The sequence below is a fragment of the Acanthopagrus latus genome, chromosome 9 (genome assembly GCF_904848185.1).
Source record: "Acanthopagrus latus isolate v.2019 chromosome 9, fAcaLat1.1, whole genome shotgun sequence".
NCBI lineage: Eukaryota > Metazoa > Chordata > Actinopteri > Spariformes > Sparidae > Acanthopagrus > Acanthopagrus latus.
Window position 1 is genome coordinate 26,252,950 of NC_051047.1, and position 22,623 is coordinate 26,275,572.

A 22,623-nucleotide genomic window follows, 5' to 3' on the forward strand; every position below is an offset into this window, starting at 1 on the left:
GCCCCGTTGTGGATGCCCTTGACCCGTGAAATTGAATGTAGTGCGGCTGTAAATTCTCCAACAGTTGAGAACCTGTGGCTTTTTAACACCCATCACATTAGTGTGAGCCTGAAGCCCATAAAAAGAACTAAGTGGCTCTTCTGTGGTTGGCAGAAAAGTGCACAGTCACAGCACGGCACCACCACCAATTACCAGCTGAAAAACAAAAAAAAACTTAGATGCAGCAGAGATTTTATAGCTGGTCCCATATGGACCACGGTTTGGTTAACGGGTTTGAGACGCTTGATTAAGTCCTTCTGTGAAGTGTGAGTGTTGATGGCGAGCGTTCGGCTCTGGTGACAGATTTGTTTGCAATCTGATTCAATTATTCTCGAACGGCTGTTATATTTAAGAGGAATTTACATAATTTAAAGCTTTTTTTTTATAGTAAAATAATTTAATATCTTTAGTTGAAGTGACAAACTTGGAATAATCACCCAAATCTGTGCCGATGTTTGGTTATTGTTTCTGTTTGTAGGCTCACATTTTTACAGTGTGGTCGGGCATTTATAAGAAAAATCAGGATTTCACCATAAATTAGGTGTGGATTGAAATAAAATTTTGTAAATATTTAATTATAACTTGTTTTATAGAGTCTGTCGTCCTAAAACCCAGAAATCAATTCACATTTTTGCAAATCCAGTTTCCTTGTCTCAAAGTCTGTGACCGTTTAAAATTGATTTTCAGTGTCTGAAATAAGTTGTGTAATTTTCAACAGGCTGAATATATTTACATGTTTTGTTCTACAACATAAAATACATCATTAAATGTCCCACAGTTGAATTATGAAGCTTGTTCGTGTCTTAAAAATGTGTATAAATGAGACTTGGTGGTTGTCGGGAACATTAAACCTCATCATAAACTCACTAGTCCGTCTTTACACGTGACTTTACTTACAAACTATTCTAACTCTACATAGAAATTGTGTAGTAATATTAGCTTGACATTAGCTTTCATGTTTAGATCCTTGTAGGTTAACTTGCTAAAACGATAATAAAACAAACGTTCAGAGAGAATCGAAGCGAGCGTGACAGTTTCCTCGAGGCAGGGATGATTTAAAAAAAAAAACATATTTCATGTGTTGCTGCCGTCAGATGTCACTTGTGTGCTCGTGGCTACAATGTGGGAAGCTGAGTACAATTTAGCACGCTAGCGGCTGGGTAACGTAACACAGGATATGCTTGTCTCACCTTTAAATCCAGGGAAAGACAACACCTACGACTTATTGTGATATAACAGCATCCAAAATCTCACACAATATCGAGTCTCATATCATGATAACGACATATATCGCATGTATTGAACCATCGTGTTGAAACATACAGTCTTTCTGAAGATGTCAGAGAACACAGCGACACAACTTTGAAAAGTTCTGCACTTACGGTACAAGACGGGACCTTTTCACATGGACTCCTCTGGTGAACACGGTCCTGTACAAATCCAGCTGATGACAACAAAAACAGGTAAAAATGCTCTGGAGAGAAGCAGAACAGGGAGCGTTTGTTTGGGAAGATGTTTGGTGAGACACTGATGAAACGCTGACGTCTGGCCAGAGTCTGACTACTTCACAAACTCTCCCCATTCTACGTCTCTCCTACGTAACTAGAACCTGTCTGCAAGACTTGTGTTTGCTATTGGGGGTACTGAGTTTAGTACTTGTTATATCATTACTAGTTACATTTTTAGACTGCAAAAAGCCAGGATATACTTCAGACTAATTACAGGGGCCTGCGCTGTAAACTGACATCCTTCTCAGCTGAGCAGCAACGTTAGCTTCATTAGCTTGGTAGCCTCGTATCTGCGCGTAGACGTCTGCACGGTGACAGTTAGCAGGTGTAGTTTGGTGGAAAGAAAATAGCTTCTACGTAAGATTGTGGATCTGTGGATCATCTGAAGTGACGGCATCATGAGTTTTTTTTTCCAAGTTCCTTTATATTTAAAGCAAAGGCAGAAGTCTCTTGTTTTTAAACTGGTGATATGATATATTACGTTGATCGTGCATTCTCAGAGGAGCATGAAAATCCTTCTGTTAATGTATTTTCACATTTCTAAAGATTAACAGGTGTTGCTTGTACCCGGCACTGGGCAAAGGTACTCCTTGTGACTATTTCTCATTTTCCAGTTTCCAAAATTAGAGCGGGAAAGGGGTTAAATATAGTTCATGTCATTTTATTTTGGATTTGATGACTCTGTTAAAGAGCACTTTTACTTCTGGGTTGTTAAAGTGGTGTACAGTTGCCCTGGCTGCTGAATACAACCTGAGAAGCAGTAGCTCTGCACATTAGAGCCGTAATCGGAGAACAGATAACTATCTAGATGACGCTATATGTGACATGAGTATTCTTGTATCGAGCTTGGGATATTCAACATTTTGCATCCGTTCCAAAACTTCTCTTCCCCCCCCCCTCGTCGCTGTGGGTTAATCATCTGCAAATACCTCAATTCGGTTGCAGAAAATGTCAAAAAGAGTGAAACAGGTGGTTTAAAAGACAGCTGGCAAAACGAACCGCCGCTGACCTTTTAAACAGCGTGGTCACATGGTCAAAAGATGATCATCAGTTAATCCTCCCCAATTACTCTGATATGCCCCTTGGGTGCCGAAGGCAGCACGTACAGAGTAGATTCTGCTGCTGCACGCATTTCTGGACACGAGCAACCGGCGGAGCACATATCCAACAGAGAGGAGTTTCAGACAAGAGTCCCTGCAGGAGCGAGAGGGGCAGAAAGCTGAGGGGAGCTGAGGGTGAAAGGAGGGACGGGGGTCCTCGCTGGCATTTATCCCCTTCCCCTTCCCAGAGGCACTTTGCAGAGCGCTGGCCCTGCAGCAATGCTGAAGCCATCTGTGGGTTCTCTCAGCAGAGGCCACGTAAAACAAGACATGTGCTGTGGTTTGACCTTTCACAGTCCTAACTATAATATTATCATAAGATGAACGATCAGATTGCACTTTTCCCTGCGGTGGGATTCAGTGTCCATATGAAAAGGCGATGAGTGAAAAACCTCGGGTGGCTATATGTACTCCGGCTGCAGCGTGGTGAAATCACAGTCAGCGTTCCTGCAATGACAAAACTGTATTTTCTCCAATTAAACCCCCTGTTTGAGGCACAATAACATAAATCCTGTTGAAGATTTAAAAAAACAATGTGAATGATTTAAAAAAAAATCTAATACTTTCAGACTCAAGACATCTGCCAGTCCTCTCTCTCTCTTTTTACATTTATTTATAGAGCTTAAAGTCTAATTCTGTTTATTTCCCCACAGGAAACCACAAGCAGCACTGAACACGAGAACGATGGCGTAACAGACTAATGTCTTTAGGAAGTGGCAGCGCTACAAGTTAGCGCAGTGTCAAGGATTTGCTAAACTTTGTGGTTGAAATTACAGTGCAAATCTCTGAAGCATTTAATGCAGCCAGGGATAATATACAACTATCTGTCAATACTAAAGGCCGAGCAGCTGGCACTAATTGAGGGAAAAGAATTATGGGTAGCTGCTGGCACAGTGTACATCTCTGGCTCGGAGCAATATCCATTCCAACGGTGCCACAATGAGGCCTTCGGGTAGTAAGATACCTTTGGACAGAAATCAAGTCGGGGAGTCGGATGTCTCTCTGCAGGTTGAACACTGCTGTTGTTAATCCAGTTGCTTTAAACATATAATTCTAACAGTAAATGTGTGTGTTGTAAACAAGACAGAAGAGAAGGATGAAGTTTAACTTTGCAGACAAATGTTCATTTTAATGCTGGTAGATTTTTTTCCACTGGCTTCATTTTATTGTGCGACTGTATCGAATTGTAAGAGGTTGTATTTTCACCCGAGTCTGTTTGGTGGTTGGTTTGTAGGCAGAATTAAACAAAAAACAAATGAACAGATTTCCTCAAAACATGGACAGAATAGACCCGACTATCTTCTGTTATGGATCCAGATAAAGGGGCAGATCCAGGACGTTTTTTCTCGTCTTCTTTAACATTTGCATTTTTAGATGTTTTTGTTTGAAGCATGGATGTTGATGGAAAAAAAAAATAAGGTGTATTTAGGTGGCAGGTATCTAGAAGAGTATGGAAGGGGACTGTTGGGGCCTTGGCGGAGGTATGCACTCGACTGAGTTGCATTATCATTCATACATATGAACCGTGTGACTAACACACTGTCTTTTCTCAAGACAGATGACATCTAAATTTATGGAAGTTGTTTATTTTGGAGTAAAAAATCTACACATTCGGAAACAAAGTTTTCACTGAACTTGAAGTGAATGAAAAATTGTAATCTATAAGTAACCAACCTGTAAAGTAGTGGAGTAAAACTTACTTTTTTTGCCTCTGAGATGCGGTGGAGTAGAATATAAAGTTGCATGAAATGGAAATACACCAAGTAAAGTACAAGTACCTCAAATTTGTACTTTAGCTACATCCCTCCTCTGATTATATTGCTGAAAATATCGTACATATTCTTACAAACACTGAGCTATTATTAAAGAGTCGTAAAACGTGAATAAAATGTCAAAAAATATCTTTATTTTTACTTCTTTGTTTGTAACGAAGTTGAAAATCATTAGACCAATAATTAAGCATGTCAGATAAATTACATAAAGTTGCTTTTAAACAAGACAGATGTTGTACTATTGTGATTTTTTTATAGAGTGTCTACTTCTTTAAGCTCTAAAGGCCTCAGTTTCTGCAGAGCTTCAGCCTCCTCGTCCGTATTAGGAACATTGGATAAGTGTTGGAGAAACGGCCGCCCGTGGATGCAGGTCCGTTTGTTCTCACCAAGCTGCTGTTCCATCCTGAGCAGGGTTTCCTCCACGTCTTCCCGGGACAAATTTGTGGGCAACTGACGGGCAAGTCGCACTGCTTCCCCCTGTGTGAAATAAGATAATTAATTAAACAAACAAAGATAAAGATATTTGTAATTTCTAAGATATGACCAGAATTTGAATGTAGCTCCAAAATTGTAGCGGGCACCATAACCGCTAACTGCTGCTCAATAAACTCTTTGATGTAGCGATCTGGAGTGACTACAGCTGCAGTTAGCAAGTAGCTCAGTTAGCCATAGAGCCCACACTGCAACCTCACATCCACTGGAGCAGTGGCCGAGATCGACGGGGGTCAGTTTGGCGACGGGTTAAAGTAAGGAGGCGATTTACAGAGGCGCTAACCAGAACTGTAACTCAGGATAAGAAGATACGACAGGAAAGGAGTGAAGCGGCAGACGAGGGAGAGAATTAGGCATCAACAGTTAGCAAAAAAAAAAAGCACATAGAGCCAAAATATTTCCAGATCTTATATCGACCAACCCAGAAGCGATTGTGAGGAAAAAAAAACAAGTTTATGTCAGTTTGAATGAAGTGTGTTTTATGATGAGTTAATGAAGTAATGAAGCTGGTCTTAGTTCGGCAAAAGAGAGAAACTTGATTTCAGACGGTACATGGTTCTATTTTCTGTCAAGTAAGAAAATCAGGTGTAAAAATGATTTCCTGTCTTGACATTTTGTTGACTTATTAAATTCTTAATAATTAATCTGGTATACGAAACAAAAGGGCTATCACACTATCACCTCTTGAGGTACAAAGTGTTATCATGAGACGGGCTAGCTGGTTAGCGTGCTAACTTCGGTATGTATCTCTGCAACAGATCACATAGCATTGTTCAATCTTCACGTTCTGTTCAGCTCGTGTTTTGAATTCTTTACACTAAAATTTTGGACACATTTTACAAATTAACCCTTTTAAAATCTTTGCAGCATCGCTCACTTGTAGGTAGTTTGTCACTTTAAGTGGCCGGCACTCTTTCACGGTCGTGGCCTTCCTGTGCAGAACTGCAGCGAGGATCTCCCTGAGGTCCTCCACGCCGAGGAAAGGCACGTAGTCTGCCATTGCCGTCACTTCCAGATGTCTCTCGGCTGACGTGAGGCCTGGCCAAAACAAGCAGAAAACAAGGATTAATATACTCCAGACGCTACTACTATCTCCAGGAAAGAATAATAAATAAATATTGTGGTTTACGGCCGGACTCATGACCAAGTCAAACAAGCGAAGGGCCAAATGGAGTGTTAAATGACTAATAGAAGCCCCAGCAGACTGGAAGGAAGTTGTCTTGTAGGGTGGAAGAATGATAGCTTCTCATTTCGTGAGGAAATACTGCAAATCATCAACAATTTATATTTCTGATACATGACTTTGGATGCAAAATGAAAACAAAAAAAAAAAAAAAGAACCTGGAGAAGTAGAGACGGTTATAAAATTTCATACATTTTTCTGTGCTGGTTGTGTTGTCTGTGTGAGACTGCATAAAATATAAATGATGTAGCTTGAAACGACTGACAGGAAAAAATGTCCTTATTGTAATAGCAGAGAATTTAACTCCTGACACATATTTGTTTCATTTAAAATGTTAAAATCTATAAATCTGTAGTACCAGGCTATAAAAACAAACAGTATATCACATGCTGAACAATCCTAACACAAAAACAGAAGATATGCGGCACAGATTGGGCAACGAAACCATCTCGTGTGTGCCGCTAACTTCAGTCCCATGCACACCCACCGAGGCTGGCAGTGCCAAATGAAAATTCCTCGAATTTCTTAAAGGGCAACCATTCTCATCACCTGCACACTGGGGTACGAACCCACTGTGAGACCACTCTGTCGGGCAGAGAGCCAATGTCAACTGGGGTGAACCGTTCCAGCAACAAAAACAACCGACGCTCGCAGGACACGTTATACTCTTTGCAAACCAACAGAGAAAATAATGTCACGCTAACGACGAAGAAGCTGGAAAAACACGAGTTCGATAGTTTATCTTTGGATTGTGTTTGTGACTTGTATCCACTTGTTTTATCTTATTTATATGTTAAACTACACTGTGATCAGAACAATCAGTAAATCTATGATCGGTCAATATTAGAACCAGTGTGATCTCCCTAAAAAAAAAACTGCTTTGTCCATTTGTTTGCATGTCTTGTATAAGCTACAGTTTACTGACAGGTGGTTCAAATGGCACTAAAACATACTGAACAACAAAATCAATATCACATTTATTTTTTGACCGAAGAGGCCTGACTTCAATATCGATATCTTGGTGCTTTGAGAAAATATTAAACACATTATTAACAAGACTTCAGATCAATAATCAACAGTAGTGTGAATATAGTGACTAAGTGGGTAAAAGGCAAGTAACAGAAGAAGTAAAACAGTCTGTTAAGTTTAGAGAATTACATCACTTTGCTGTAATGCAGCCTGAAATATGTGCTTATGTTCAAAGATAACTTATAACAGACTCCATGTGTGATAAATTTACTGTTGCTGTTTACCTGCTGAGTGATTAAAGGATAATTCCACCAACTTCACACATTTAAGTATGTTTACAGGTCTTAGGGAGTTCTACTTCAGATGTGAAAAAAGTAGCATAAAGCCTTTTGTGGCTCCAGAGGAAGCTGCATATAATCTGATAAATGACTCCCAGTGATGTCACTAAGTGGCCAAGTTGCATTATGGGTAATGTAGACACCAAGTTGTATAAAGAAGACCGCTCCTTTAACACGGTTGGACTCATTGTGGACAGTTTATAAACAAATTATCATAATTGATACAGCAGAACTGGACATATCACCTTTTTATTCCACTTCCTGGTGACTACATTACCCACAATGCAACTTTTCACATATGCATAAGTACTCTTCAAGACCTGTAAACACAGAGTTATCCTTTACGTTGTCATAACATGTCAAAGGCATAATTAAAGTTGTCGTGATCGATTTATAAGAAGAAAATGTTTTTAAATAAATAAAAAAAAAAATCTCTCAATATTTACAACTTTTCTATTTCCTCATGCAGTCGACAAATTTCTTGAGGAACGGAGAATATTTTGTTTTATCCACAGCTAATCCGATACAAAGGAATAATTGCCTGTAATCCAGTTAGTCGTGACTCTATGTTTGACATTTCTAAGTAACTGGTGAACTGTGACATTAATGATTAAAAAACAGCTCTTAACATTTTGTTAACTAAAACTAGACAATCCATGAGACCTTTAAACAGCGTGACTCACAAAATAAGGAAGCCTTGTTCTCTGATAGTTGTAGACCTGCTACACTGTGCTATGGACAGTGCCTATGTTTACATCCCTGTTAGCATTACTTTGCCACAGCGTCACAGCCTGAAATTTTATTCCCGATGTACCTGGAGTGAGATGGATTTTAAAACCATTAGCCACAAGTCTTGGATCGGAGAAGAAGGCTCCTCCGTTCAGCTCAGGACTTTGCTTCTCCATGTTGCACAAAGCCTCGATATATTCAGCCCCCCCTAGACTTCTAGAGAAGAGAGACAAGGAGATGTTTGAAACACAACATGAGTGTATTTTCAGACATTATATAAGCCTCTCTAACATATATGTGCTGTATGTAAAGAAACTGGATGAGTGTGCAGTTTTCCACAAAGAAAACAAATGTCTTTTTTTTTTTTTCTGGTGAGACATGAGTGATACGTTACCCATCTGTTAACTGTATAGGGTTCTGCAGACTCACTGCTGGAAGTATATTATTCTCTAGGAGTCTCTTAAACAGCAAGGCTTCCTCCACTCGAAATGGGTTTAACAACATGAGCCTCTGACCACATAAAATGACCCAGGCGCTCTGAGAGGCCAGCCGGTTTACAAGACGGAGGCCCCGTGGCACTGCGCTGCTCTGGGATGAAAGGCGCTGGAGCTGCAGCCGAAGGGAAGGCACGCTGCAGGGGAGGGGCAGCGAGGGCTTCGGTGCCGTCGCCAGGCTCCTGCTCTTCTTCTGGGGCTGTGCGGAGAAGAGCTCGTCCAGCAGCTTCTGGTTGGACAGCGGGGCTTTGCGTTTCTGGCCCTGTGCGTGGACCCTCGGTGCGATCGTGCCGGTCTCTGTGGGGCCTTCAGCAGAGGCCAGCTTGGTCCTTTGGTCGTGGTGATCCAGGTGTTTTTTTGCCTTCACCTCATACCTGCAGAGAACAACCAAGACTTCTAGAGTCACAGTGGCAGTAATGAAAAGTAAAACACCACTGCGGGCTAGTAAATCTAGAAATTTACTTTCCCGACCAGGCAAGTGGTACAAAATTCAACACTGGAGATATTCTAATGCAGAAAAAGATGCTTGGGACAATTTTTAGTTATTAAATTCCCAATGAAGTTCACTGTTTTAGTGCAGTTCAGACGATAAAGTTCATTAGTTAACTGTAGAATTTCTGTCTCTGTCACAAGTGTTTGATGAACACATTTGAGGGATTATTGCCAAAAATCTTTCTGTGTATCGAACGATACATCAGTATCGACTTCAGCTCCAAAAATCCAAAAATCAGTCGGGGTCATTGTTTTTTTTTTTTTTGTGGAGCTGATGATGTAAGTTAAAAAAAAATGGCGTATATCTCAAGTTCTTTCTGAGATGTTTTGATTTGCAAGAATTTTGTTGCTTTGCATCATTAACACACAGTCTCCTTGTTCTGATTCATTTACTTTAATAAAAATTAAAATGACATTCAACTTAACTAGTCTTTGTTGTTATTTCATAACTGCTAATAAGACATTTTGTCAAGGGGCCGACTAAAAATCCACTTCAGGGGAGTCCTGAAGGATGTGCCGGGTTTTTTAACCACCTGATTATATTATCATCAATGTACACAATTAAGGAAGAATGAAATTTAGGAGAAAATGACCCTGATGAGGGTCATTTTAGGTTCAGTTTGAACTTATTAAAAAAAACACACAGTTTTTCAAATAGGAGATGTAGAAGTTGTGGGCATTTGGGAGACAGACTGATCTAATGAAAGATGCATTATGGGAATTGTAGGATCTGCTGTCTTTGGAACTTCATTTGTCAATCCTCCAGCTTTATGGAAGTGCAACACTAATTTTCTGGAATAACTGAAATTACTTTATTTCAAAACATATTTAAGATTTGCCTCACACTCAAATTAGCCATTAAAATAATGCTGAAACAACAGAAACCTCAACCTGTGGATAACCTCCTTTAATTTTTGTGCAGCTCAGCTGCCATCAGTTGTTTTCTACCTAAACACATCACAGTTTGTTCTAAAATAAGAGTTCAGACACGGAGTGCCACCTTGGAATTGGAGATATATATAAATATACCTTGCCTTCCTCAGCAAAATGGTTATTTGCCAACTCATGTTTCCATAGATCTTCATATGTTAAGCATTAGGGCTTACACTTCAGCACCCCGTTATTCAAATAACCTGCTCTGTGAACTTGTGTAAGTGAAATTCCTAGAAGTTGGTGTGCCACTTAACAGTGGCGCTGAAAGGAGCCAAGTCCTCGCCACGTCTTATTTCATGTTTCAGACGGCAGGGCCAGATGTCTTTTTCCATACACTCGTCCATACCTTATATAAGGCCCCAACTACTGCTGATACACATTTTCCAACTTTGCAATTACTTTAAATTGGTACGCAGTAATCTAACATAATTGGGTTGAAGTGCCTTCAGCGCAGTATAATGGAGTTATTCCATGATGCTACTGGCTGAGCTCTGACGCGTCCGAGTGCATCTGGACCACTTTAGGTACTAATGACTAAGTGACATGATTTACCTCGCTTCTTATTTCACAATTGGTTCTGATGCAATGAAAATGACATAAAAGTTAACAGTTACTTACGGCCTGTGTGCACTGTGCTCTCTGACCTGTTAATATCACTCATTTATGAACAACTGTTAAGTGTTTCGCTCTCGAAATATCTTCAGTCTTAAGGACGATGCACTTTTTTCTCTTGTTTGTTTGTTTTTTGAATAACTCCATCCCAGTTTTACCGTCATTAATGTAAATCCTTTGACCGTAGCGGGGGGAGCAGGGGTCAAACACAAACACTCATTACCTCCATCTGTACCTGCGCCAAATCTGGTCCAGACTAGCCAACTATGTGTCACTCCTCATGCCACTTGTGAAGTAAGTGTGTAGGTGAGACTTTAAATGGTCAAAGGGACTCGTGTGAAGCTGGAATCATTTAGCGATTACATTTTTCTGTGGATCTCTAACCTCTAAGAAATATAGACTGTATATAAAAGGGGAAATATCAATTCATGTCAGTCGATGATTCCTACAAATTCTTCAACATCTAATTCAAGGACTTTCCATGTCCAGCTCCCTCAATGACCCAATGTGGCACGGGTGAGACAAGGATCAAGCCAAACAACTGTTTAGATGGCATTCTTTGGAAACAGAGGACATTTCGACATCAGTGATACCTGTTGCACTGCGGGAAAACTCATCTACCCGAAAGTCCCTATTAGACACAGTTGTCTGGAAATTAGAAACACAGCTCATATCAACAAAATTTCCAGACTAGGCCTTTCACATGCGACTGACAGGTCAGACTTTCCCCCCTCTCCCTGCCCTGCAAAAAACCAAGAAGTGGAAACAACTGCTTGGAAAGGTGAAGGTCTGGAAACTCACTTCTTACGGTCTTCCTCCCTCAGATTTTTCCACCTCTCGTGGACGGCGTCGCTGATATCCTGCAGGCTGGCTGTGGGTTTCTCCCTCAGGACCTCGGCTCTGGCCTCCTTCTCGAACAGGGCGGCGGGAGACAGCGGTGCCCTCATGGCGCGGTTGCTGATCAGGTCGTAGGCCGTCAGAGCAGCACGCTTCTCCGTGATGGCGTTGAGCATCTTTTTGTTCGAGCTGCTCGGACTCTTGACCTCGTCCGAGTCTGGGTGATTGTCCTTTGAGGGTTGGTGGATTCTGACGGGCTGAAGGGGTTCTCCTGATACGGGGTCGGTCAAAGCCGTCCCTCGGCTCCAGTCCTCAGCTGATAACTGGTCTTTGTTTGTCTCTGCACCTGAAACGGTTTCATCCTGCAGTCTCTCGGGAGATTTGTTAGCTGAACATGTTTCTGCTGTCTGATCATCATAGAGAGAAAAACTAGACTCTGGTCCTGCTGGGATCTGGTTGACAATCCAGTCCTCTGCTATAGAAGAGGAGCTGCTGTTTGGGGTCAGAGGGTCCAGTGGAGCATCAGTTCTTACTGCTGTGTCACCATGTTTAGGAGCATCTTTGAGGACCTTGCTAAGATCAACATCGACCTCTAAAACCTCCTCACTGTCCAGTCGTGAAGCATCAGCCTGTAGAGGACTTGAGGGCGAGGGACACTTCTCACGGACGAGCTGCGTCTCAGCTGGCGGGTCACCACGAGGCCGATAGCCGTAGAGAGAAACCAGAAAAGCCTCGACTGCGGTCAGGACAGCCTCCTAAATGTACAAAAACTTGATGTTATACAGAATTTAATTTTCTAGTCACATCTATCCAGGCTTGGGTTTTATAGCTACCTTGTCCTGAAGGAGAACCTGGGTCTTGTCTGGCGTCAGATTGACGTCGACTGAAGAGGGCGGAACCGTCACTTTGAGCATGAGGGTGGGATAACGGTTTCGGGCCGAGTCATCCGGATACTGAGCGATGTAGTGTTGACGCAACAGCTGACGAGCGGTCACACAACCCAACCAGGAGAACGTGTGCATGTAAATATGAATTTTTTTTTAAAAAATGTCATTAGATACAAAACAAGTATTTCTTGTATAATCTTTGCTATTTTGAATTATTCAAAATGACTCTACCTTCATTATCTCTTTATGGTTGACGGGTCGGTTGTTGATGAAAATGAATGTCTTGTCAGGGTTTGATGAACTTGTGGAGGAATGATCTGCTCCAGGTTTTGGAAAAAAGCCCTCCAAAACAATCTGAAAAAAAAAACAAATGAAATAAAATATTAATGAACTTAAAATGACACTACAGAAGAAGTAAAGGTCGTAATAAGGGATGAATGATATGGAGTTCATAACTGGAGCCTGACGGTATTATGACCGGTCATATTTTCACTCTTACGTAAACAAAGTCAGTTTTTTATTAATGAGTTTTAAACAGTGTGCTCTTCTTCTTCTTCCTTCTTCTCTGAATTTCTCTGTGGCAGACTTTTAAAATGCATATCACCACCTAATATTTAACTGGTGTAGATGCTGCACTTGTAAAGTCAATTGTCTTTTTGCAATTTCATGAATGGCCGATACCCGATTACATTTGTGTGTGTACATTAGTTGGTTTGTGGTCCGCCAATATACACATAGAAAAGGAAGTAAACATCTGATGTGAACTGCACCCAGGTAAACAAGAAACGTACTCTAGACCCCATTTTCAGGGACTCTTTCACTAATCAAACAAACTGGAATTTGGGTCACTCAGATCCAGATCCAGAACCCTGATAGGAACGCCCAAGATATGCCATGTATCCTGAGTCGTTATAATGGAATACATTTGGAAGTGGGGTTCCTGAAACGAGACCTTCATGCTTTTGCAAACATTTCTCAAACTGACATGCTCAGCAGCTGGCTGACATTACATAAACTTTACGATCATTACATTTTCAATTAGGATGGCACGGTTGATCCACTCCACTGACAGCTGCACAGCTGGGAACAGAGCCATTAGTTCTGGTTGTGCACAAACAGGCACCGGTCACAGCTTACTGACTGTACATACGCAGCGTAATGAGGAGGATCAGTGAACAACTCCTTCACATTGTTCACGTCTTAATATTAAAACTTCTTTTCACTGTAAATTATGAAACAATCAGGAAAGACGGGGAGATGTTTGACTTTGTGTTTGGACATGAATCTTCCACCATGTGCACGCCCGGCCAGCTGGTTAAAATGTGCATCATACATGACAACCTTTCACCTAGAATCCCACCAGAGGCAGTTCTCGTGAGCTGAAATTGATGACTCGGCATAAAACTGAACAATTGCCCTTAAAACTGTAAGCTTGTAAGAAATTATGGAAAGCTATTAATGTTCTACAGATTGCAAGCGGAATAGCTCCGCTTTTCTTTTCTTTTTTTTTTTCCACATGGCCTCGGGCTCATTATTAGCAGCAACGCACGCCAATGAAGTTAATAAATGAACTGCGGTTTCAGGTCGGGGCACATATGCTTCTCTCTATTTCTGCTCATTAGGGTCACTTTATGAGAGCACGAATGGCACCTCTGGCCCCAAAGGGCCGCAGCTATTTGTAGTCATGCTGCCAAAAACGAGTGTCACATTTTGTTCTGCAGAGGAACAGCTCTCACAACTCTCCCCGAGCGAGGCCCCGGTGAAATTGTCAACCTGGTTCCCTTGATCACTAAGCTTTGGTCTTGGGGACAAAGAGGAGAAAAGTTCTCTTTCATTGCTACAGGGAGTCAGAGGAAAAGGTGAAAGGTTGTTCTCATAAGTGGGCACCAAAGTGCTGCAGCAAAATAACAACAACAAAGAGGAAAATGAGAGAGAAACGGGGTGAAAAGGGCTGCTCCATATCTGTCAGACTAAATTAGTTGGGAGCCTGGCAGCAGGTACGAGCCACATGACACCTACCGTGACCAAGCAGAAAGTTACCGCTCGACAGTAATTCAATTACGATCAGCACCGCAAAGCTTAGCTAACAAAAAGCACTCACTCTTCATCAGGAAAGAACTCAAGAGAAAAGGGCAAGAGAAATAGTTGGCCAGCCACCAACTGACCACATTCGCTGGCTTCAGACCAGGCGTTCATGATGAGGTGATTAGCTCACGGTCAAGTATAACGTGCATGCTCTCATTTGCTCTGCAGAAAGGATCCATCTTAACTTGGCATTTAATACAACATTGACAGCTCAGATTAGACCTTAAGAAAACAAATGAAACTGCGTCACTGAGTCATCGTCACAAAGTTCTGGTGCGAGTCAACTTTTTCAAGCGTGTTGTCTGTGTCCCCTTTTTTTTTTTTTTTTTCAGGCGTTTAGAAAATGGGTCACTACATGTGCAGAAACAATGAGACAAGAAAAAAACAACATTGTTTTAAACCACATGTCACAATAGAGCTGAAAGATATGAAAAAACATCATTTTGTCAGACTTTGCAACAGCGATATGAGAAGCATATTAAGTGGAAATTGTAATTTCACTTTTCACTTTTAATTGTAAGAAGAGTCGCCTAACATCTGGAGAACCTCTGTATTAAAGCCAAACTGGTACAATCAGCTGATATTAGCAGACACATCAGTATTGGCATATGTGTTCTCCAATATGTGACAATATGAAAACTTTCCCTTTAGAGACTATAACACTGAAAAAGAGGCTTGGAATGATTTAAAATGATTTAATTTCCAGCAAAGTATAGGATGAGCTCTACTCCTCCACTAATCAGAAGGTCAGTGGCTCAATCCCTGGACCCAGATTGCACATCAGAGTGTTCTTGGGCAAGATATTGAACACCAAATTGCACGTGATGGCTGCAAATTTGGTGTGAGCGTGTTTGTGAATGGCTGAGAATAAAAATACTGTTTGAATAGGAGGTGCTGTATCGGGCCTGAAGGTCGAAGAAAAAGGTCGGTACCTTGGATAGAATCCTCTGCCGTCAGAAGAAAAACATGTTTTAAATCCAGCCCAATTTCAGTTTAGAAAAAGTTGTAGCACCAGTGTTTTCCATGTACCATCAAAGTTAAGGGTCGAGTTGAATCAAGGTGGTTAACTTGCATGTGCTTGTTAGCATCAGGCTAACAAGGCGCTCTGTGATTTTGCTAATATTTCAAATTAACAGTTTGATGTGAATCTGTTCTGATAATGAGACTAAATGAAATGCTGCTTCAGGATGGACTGTGTGACAATGAGCTTTATTAAGGCTGCACGTGTGTGATCAGCTGCCAGAATGGCTCCATAATGAAGGGCAGAGGGACATGAGAGCCACAGTTTGAGAGCACAGAGTGCAAGGTGTGTGCACGAGGCGGGAGGTGTAGCTGTGCCAGCTCAGCCGTGATATGTGGCCGCGATGTTCATCCATCAGAGTGCACTGCACTCCACGCGGTCTCTGCATCGTTCAAGATGTTCAAAGGTGACTTTGTCCAGCTGATTAACGGTCCGTGTGGAACAATAAAAATAACAGCTGATCATGAAACCAGAAGCCTGAAAATGGGAGCTGTACAAACAGCATTACCTAGTATTATTTCACTCATGCACATACCCGAAGAAGAAATCTAAAACAAGCACAAACTCTAAAAGTCATAATTCTGCAGAATTGCTCCGTGTTGCTCTCATTCTGCATTTTTCCCCTTAACTAACCTCTGGTTGCTCCTGGTGATGGTGGCAGGGGAGCAGGTTGGCAACGGCGCTGGGCCCCAGCGTAGCAATGAGGGCACTTCTGTGATCGGCCACCTTGGCCTTCTGCCAAACCACCACCTGCAACAATATGACACCAGTCAACTTCCATGAGTCCACATCAGGCGAATCGCACTGCATAAACACCTGTCAAGATAGTAACTGGGCCACGGAGCCGCCAACGTAACTGGAGGTCTTACATTTTATTTCTGCGAAGAGATTCAAACTGCAGATGTAAAAGGTGCACGACATAGTTTTAGGGGAGAAATTTTACATCAGAAGAGAAAAGATCTTTTGACATAAACTAAATAAATAAACGCACTTTCATATGGTTTTACCTCAAACAGGGACCTTATATTCCTCTGAGTACAGCTTGTTTATTCAGACATGGACAATATCAATATTTCTGAGTTTGAAGTTTGAATTTCTTCTCCAAAAACTGCATAGCGCCCATGTAATGTTCAAAACTTGTTTTAAATATCAAAGATATGGAACAGTAGTTGGTGCCACATTAATGGTTATACTCATTACACATGTTATACAACATTATTTTAGATCAACAACTGAGTTTCTGGAAGAAGTTGTCGTGAAAATGTGCTGAAAATAATATCACATTTGAGGGACTTTCGCAATGACAACACTGATCCAAAAACATTCAATCTCTGCTTGGATGTTTTTCTGTTTTCAATGTTACATTTAGTAACTTCACTCATGATTATGTTCCTAAAAATTAATCTACATCATTTCGGGATCATGTCAGACCAGAAAACATTTTAGGAAGAAAATATGTTGACACCCGTGTGTGGGCTTGTAGTTTGTGTCCACCGGTGAATATATCTCCCGGGTGTTGATTTCTAAAAGCATGCACTCCCGTTGCAGGGCATGTCTCTGCTATTAAATACGCAATTTGGCACATGTAAACGGATCACTCCTGTAAACAGTTCCTGAAGAAGCTGTGAAACACGACACAGGCCGAATAGCAGAGTTGGAGATAAAGGATAGGGGCAACTGAGTGCTGATTGTACAAAATAGGGTTCACTACCCTCCCTTGACAACCTCCATTTCTATGAAAGTTATATAGCGTTCGAGTGGCCCCTCCGTGACCCACAGCACCTATACACTTCTGTGTACAAACTGGCTGCAGCCTGAAACTGAATCTGGGGTTAAGTCCGCAGCTGTGTTCAGCAACTTACTCAGGCGTCATAATCAGCCAAATCACAGTTCACAGTCAGCCATATTTGTGTTTGGGGCACCTGACAGTTAGCTGTGGTGGGAACGAGCATGACGGATGGAAATGTCTAATTGCTAAATAATTCCACGGCCGATTAATCTAATGTTATGTAATGGAACAATCTGAAATAACTGCAGTTTTTAACCGTGCAGCCGAGGAGACAGCTGATAGAAAGTAAGCAAACCTAACGGGTTTTAAAAAAGAACAGCAAAAAAACACGATTAGTGAGTTTTTTGTTATTCAAACCAAAAACATGCAACTTCAGTGAAACTCCGACGAAAACAAGGACAACTGGTGATAAATCTTTTCAAAATAAAGTCAGTGAATCAGGACATTGTCTAATATGATGCATTGTTTCGCCATGCGTGTTGGTTACATTTAATCAAGCTTCTTTTGCCGACGACCTCAACAATCAAGTCGTTATTTGACTGTTTCCATTTGTTTCTGAACATTCACACCAAATCAGAGACTGTAGCTCTAAAATGTAGAGTTGTAGAGTGACTATGAGTAGTTGTAATGATAATGCACTCATGTTAAAGGCTCTTGTTTGGCGGCGAGTCAAACATTTTATTTGATTAAGACAACATATTGTAGATTTGATAGGGTCACCTATCAACTGTACAGTTTCAGAGTACACACTGATTTTTCCTCGGGACATGTGCAATGAGTTGGAAGTCTGCAGAAAAAATACTAGTCTGTTAAACTTTTTCTGTAAAAACTGTATTTAGATGGCTGGTGTGAGTAAAGTTTGATGTGGATCTAAATAAAACTTGAGTGGATTTAAACATGTTTTATCTGATATTGGATTACTGCAGGGCGGACGTATGCACTCTACTGAGAGCACACTTGTCAGATTTATACATTTAAATTGAAGAGGTTGTCTATACAAACATTTTTGTTGACAGCAGATTTAACTTCATCTGAACCTTTCTGAGGAACAGGAGACTTTTACATCACAGCTGAATCCTCTTTCAGTCATGAGATCATCTCAAAGTTGTCAAAGTATCGAACGTTCTTTAATTCCAACTGTGTAGATTTGCTGTTGTCCTGTTTTATGTCATTAATTCAATATGTTTGACTTTTGGAGCAGGAGTCGGACAAAACAAGCTGTTTCATGTGTCACGTTCAGCCTTTCACAAGTTTCTGAGGCTGTATAGACTGAACGATGAAGAGAACAATAATAAAAAGATGTAATGAATCAGAAACTGAAGTGACGGTCAGCTGCAACCACAATAAATACATGTGAGGTTATTAATGTTATCATCACTCCTGTTTTTGTAATCGGTTAAAAACTCAGATGAATTCCTGCTGCAACAACTGGATATTTAAAAGTGCTCTTTAGCAGCTGAGTGTCGTCCCGTGTGGATTTGAGTATTTCTTTCTTAAACACATGCACATTAATCAAAGTCCTCCAACTTATGATTTGTTCTCAGTAGTTATAGATAAATTCTGATGTAGTTGAGTTTAAGCTTTTTTTTTTAATAAAAAACAACTAACCTGCACAGGAGCCCTCTTCTCTCAGGTGGGTCAGTCTGTCCTCGTTCAGTCTCTGTGTTTCTAATTACTATTTTCCGTCACACGTAACGATTTCATAAGTCGCGTTAGTGCTGACAACAAAACAACAGGAGGCTGCAGACAATTACTGTCTTCACAAACGTGTCTGATGAATTATTTACCTGACGAGCTCCTGACAGATAATCTTTAGAGAGGCACAAACACAAACCCGACTGCCAAAAGAAGCCGTCCACAATAAACATTTCACATTTATACATTTTAAACTTTTGGAGTATTTCTCATTATCAAATGTGTGAAAATTAGAAGGAGTGTAGACTGTCGGACATGTCCAGGCTCTTTGTGGGATTTGTGGGTTTTCCTTCCTTCCATTTGTTCTGTTCTTAACACTGTCTGCATGTAGTCATTTATTGATTTATTGTTAATGAACATTTAATGTTAATTTCCTTTGGTACAATATATTATAATCATGTGTTACTGTTCAATAAAAACATATTTGAAAACAAAAATCAGAGCACTAATTTACCTTTTATCTCAAGTTAATTTTTCTCTTCGCACTTTATTATTGCTGTTACAATAATAGGAGAGAAGATAATATTTGAGAAAGTGCTTTATAATAATAATGTTTTATTATTAATACTAGCATTAGTAAATCCAGCAGCAGTATAAAAATGTTATGGACAGATGAACTTAATGAAATCAGTTCTCCCTTTTTTCCCTCTAAGATCGAAAAAAAGCTCCAATATTTATGCACTAATCTTACAGCATGTAGTCTTACATGTATCAATTAAGGCTGCCACAAGTATATCACTATACTGCAAATACATGGCATATTAACACAAACTGAAGGGCGATTTGCATCAGTGTTGTTGGTTCAGTCATTCTAAGACTAATGAGGACACCTTGTGGTGGATGTGAGCGGAGGAGCACAAACAGGACGAGCAGAGAAACTAAAACCCAATAAATCTTTAAACTAGTATCAGAAACTTCACTGCGGACAAGTATTGAATGTATTTTTCATCTTGAATTATGTCTGAGAAACTTCTCACTCCCCTCGTGAAGCTGAGTCCACTTATCTGCTTTCAATCTGTATGTTCAGCAAATCCCAAACAATCAGTCTTTATAGTCATTTTAACTTTTGCCCAAATTTAACATTTCATCAGTCACCAGTGATGATAGTAGTAACATATCTTATTTCATACATATACATATTACATCTGGCACTACCTTCAGATTTGTCTTTACTAAGTTAGATCTAAACGAGGAGGAGACGTTACTGACCTTGTTGTGAACGAGCGTGAGCCTCAGGTCAGGTTTTATGATGGCGTAGGCCGTCAGCAGGTCCTGCACTTTCTTCACTTCCTCCTTACACTTCTTGGTAGAAGAGTAGTACTGCCGTCTGACGGGGAGATTCTTGAAGAGCTTCAGTACGCTCACTGTTGTACCTGAAAAACACAGAGAGGGGAGATGTGCAACTGCTTCTGGTGTAAAATTCACTTTTCCTACAACAAGTTTAGAGGACTCAGGAATCTACTTGGACACCATGAGGCTGAAATTTAACGTTCAAGGTGTGTTATTCTAAAACTCTTCACAACAAACACAAATACTACCTGTATCATCAAGAGTTTTATGAGATCCCTTTAAGACTTGTTCATCAGCGAACTCATTTAATTTTAAAAACTGAGAAATGAAACAACCAACTTCAAACAAACAACAGATAAAAACTACTAAATTCCTGCTGTGAGTAATGCCAACATGAAAAGAGACACTTCAGTGATCTTTGCTTCACCTTGACCCAAGTGAGACGGCTTCTGAGAAACAATCTCCCCTGTGAAGTTGAGCGTGTAATGCGTGCTGATGTCATCCTCCTGTGTCTTTGTGATGACGGACACCTGAAGGTCAAACAGACACAGATCAATAAGACATCTACTGTACCAGGAAGTAGATTTCATATCATAAATGTATGCATGAGTGAGATTAATATATTTTCCATTCATGAGTTCAGCAAATGTATACAACTTATAGATCAGTTTAATAGATACTAACCTCGGCCACGGCGCAGATGGAGCCCAGCGCCTCTCCTCTGAAGCCGTACGTCTCCAGCCGCTCCAGGTCCTCGTGGCTGCAGATCTTTGAAGTGAAGTGTCTGACGGCCATCACAGGAGTGTCTGCAGCTTTGATTCCACGGCCGTTGTCGCGCACTTCTATCCGGTCCAAACCGTAGTTCTCCTGCAATGAAAAATAAAGTATATAATACTGACTGTCTGTGCAATAGGAGGGGTTTACTTCAGCAGGGCTTAAAGTTTGAGGGATAACTTCATACACTCAGATTGGTTTCACTGAAGGAGTCACCACCTTTACAATTAAACCTACAAATGCAAATCTTGTGGACAGGTCGACTTATCATTCATAATTTCCAAATACATACATTTCTCCTTGTTCAAAAGTCTGTAATTTAGTCACTGTACCAGTTTTATGTCGATGCTTGACGCTCCAGCGTCCAGCGAATTTTCCATCAATTCCTTCACAACGTTCAGCACGGAGGTGATGACCTGGGAGCTGGACAGCAGCCGCACCGTGTCTGGAGGCAGCTGCTTCATGATTTAAGTTATCTGTTGAAGAATGACATGGGGGGGGTGACGTACATATCAGTGTACGCTGCTGACTGGCATCTGACAATTACATCTGGCAATAACTTCAGTTTTATGAATGTGAGCCTCAGGTTTTTGTTATCCTCATTGTTATTGTTAAAGTTCTGTGATGGATCCAGAAGTCCAGTTGACTCAACACCACAAGAAATCACACTGGCATTGAAAAGTGTAATATCTAAGAATTTTTGTTGAAAAAAGTCAAGACTTCAGAAAAATGATCAACAGAATGGTTTCAAAGTTCTGGTGCTGGGAGGTGTAAACAGCACCAACACCTCCCCATGCTCTGAGCTCCAAGTCTGGACCACTAGCTGCACGGCTAACTGAGCTAACAAGCTACAGGCAGTTCCAGGTAGAAGCAGTTAGCAGTTACTCTGCTGATATGCTGCTGTCTACAGGTCAATTCTTACATACCTTCAATTAATCTTGATTTTAAAAAAATGCTTTAATGTCAAAACTAGTGATTTATTCCTGTTGATCATAGCAATAATATTAACATCTAACAAATGTGAGCTTCCAAGTTAAGTCACGCATAAATAAAACTTGCTTTAATGAGGTGACTTCTAGAAAAGTATAAATCACCACATAACTACAATATGACACCTGATTGTCACCTGATCAGATCAAATTTGTGGCTAGAGAGCAACACGTCAGATCACAGCGAGACGACACAGTCAAGATATCGTTTTCAGTCATGAAATGATTTAGTGAGAATCAACTAAATATAAAATATAACCCTCAGGTAACAGTGAACACATAAATAAAGCCATTTACAGTAAGTTAGGCTCGCTTCACGTTAGCTAGCTGCCTTACAACTTATCTTAGCTACATTGAGTCTTAAGCTTACAATTAAAAACCCGACCTAATGGCGACATTACAAACTCATATTAGGCTGAATGTTAACGATGATAAACTACAATATAAGATAGTTAAACACTCACTTTCGCGGGTCCTTCTGACAGCGGCTCCACATTGATCTTTCATCAACAACACACACGAGCCAACACGCCGGAAACAGCCTGATTCCCGCCCCCTTCACTGCACGCTGATTGGTTAGAAGTGGCACAAGGGC

General features: G+C 40.7%; 1 protein-coding gene and 1 long non-coding RNA gene across 4 annotated transcripts; one reads left to right on the top strand and one right to left on the bottom strand.

The window, feature by feature from the left end:
* Positions 1-1,184: 1,184 nt before the first annotated feature.
* LOC119026348 lies at positions 1,185-4,646 on the top strand. The gene is made up of 2 exons (XR_005077120.1): positions 1,185-1,502; positions 3,301-4,646. It is a non-coding gene; the product is annotated as an uncharacterized LOC119026348 (long non-coding RNA).
* On the bottom strand, positions 4,532-22,614 carry pms1 (PMS1 homolog 1, mismatch repair system component). Of its 3 annotated transcripts, none has more exons than XM_037110636.1 (13): positions 22,493-22,613; positions 21,372-21,515; positions 20,950-21,132; positions 20,693-20,795; positions 20,185-20,348; positions 16,125-16,241; positions 12,617-12,739; positions 12,332-12,478; positions 11,463-12,253; positions 8,525-8,998; positions 8,216-8,343; positions 5,789-5,949; positions 4,532-4,896 (listed from the first exon to the last, which is right to left on the bottom strand). In XM_037110636.1, exons 2-13 carry the CDS (start codon positions 21,501-21,503, stop codon positions 4,672-4,674), a joined length of 2,748 nt encoding a protein of 915 aa, XP_036966531.1. In that variant the 5' UTR covers positions 21,504-21,515; positions 22,493-22,613; the 3' UTR covers positions 4,532-4,671. The 3 variants fall into 3 exon arrangements, with proteins under 3 accessions (XP_036966531.1, XP_036966530.1, XP_036966532.1); XM_037110635.1 differs by having other exon boundaries at positions 8,216-8,346; XM_037110637.1 differs by lacking the exon at positions 4,532-4,896 and adding an exon at positions 4,930-5,690 and having other exon boundaries at positions 5,745-5,949; positions 8,216-8,346; positions 22,493-22,614.
* Positions 22,615-22,623: the final 9 nt, after the last annotated feature.

Coding starts and splice junctions, on each gene's coding strand:
- pms1 (XM_037110635.1), bottom strand. CDS start 21,503: ATGAAGCAGCTGCCTCCAGACACGGTGCGGCTGCTGTCCAGCTCCCAG. Junction 20,349..20,692: donor GCCGTCTCACTTGGGTCAAG/GTGAAGCAAAGA, acceptor TGTGTTTTTCAG/GTACAACAGTGAGCGTACTG. Junction 12,740..16,124: donor ATCACCAGGAGCAACCAGAG/GTTAGTTAAGGG, acceptor TTTTTTTTTCAG/ATTGTTTTGGAGGGCTTTTT.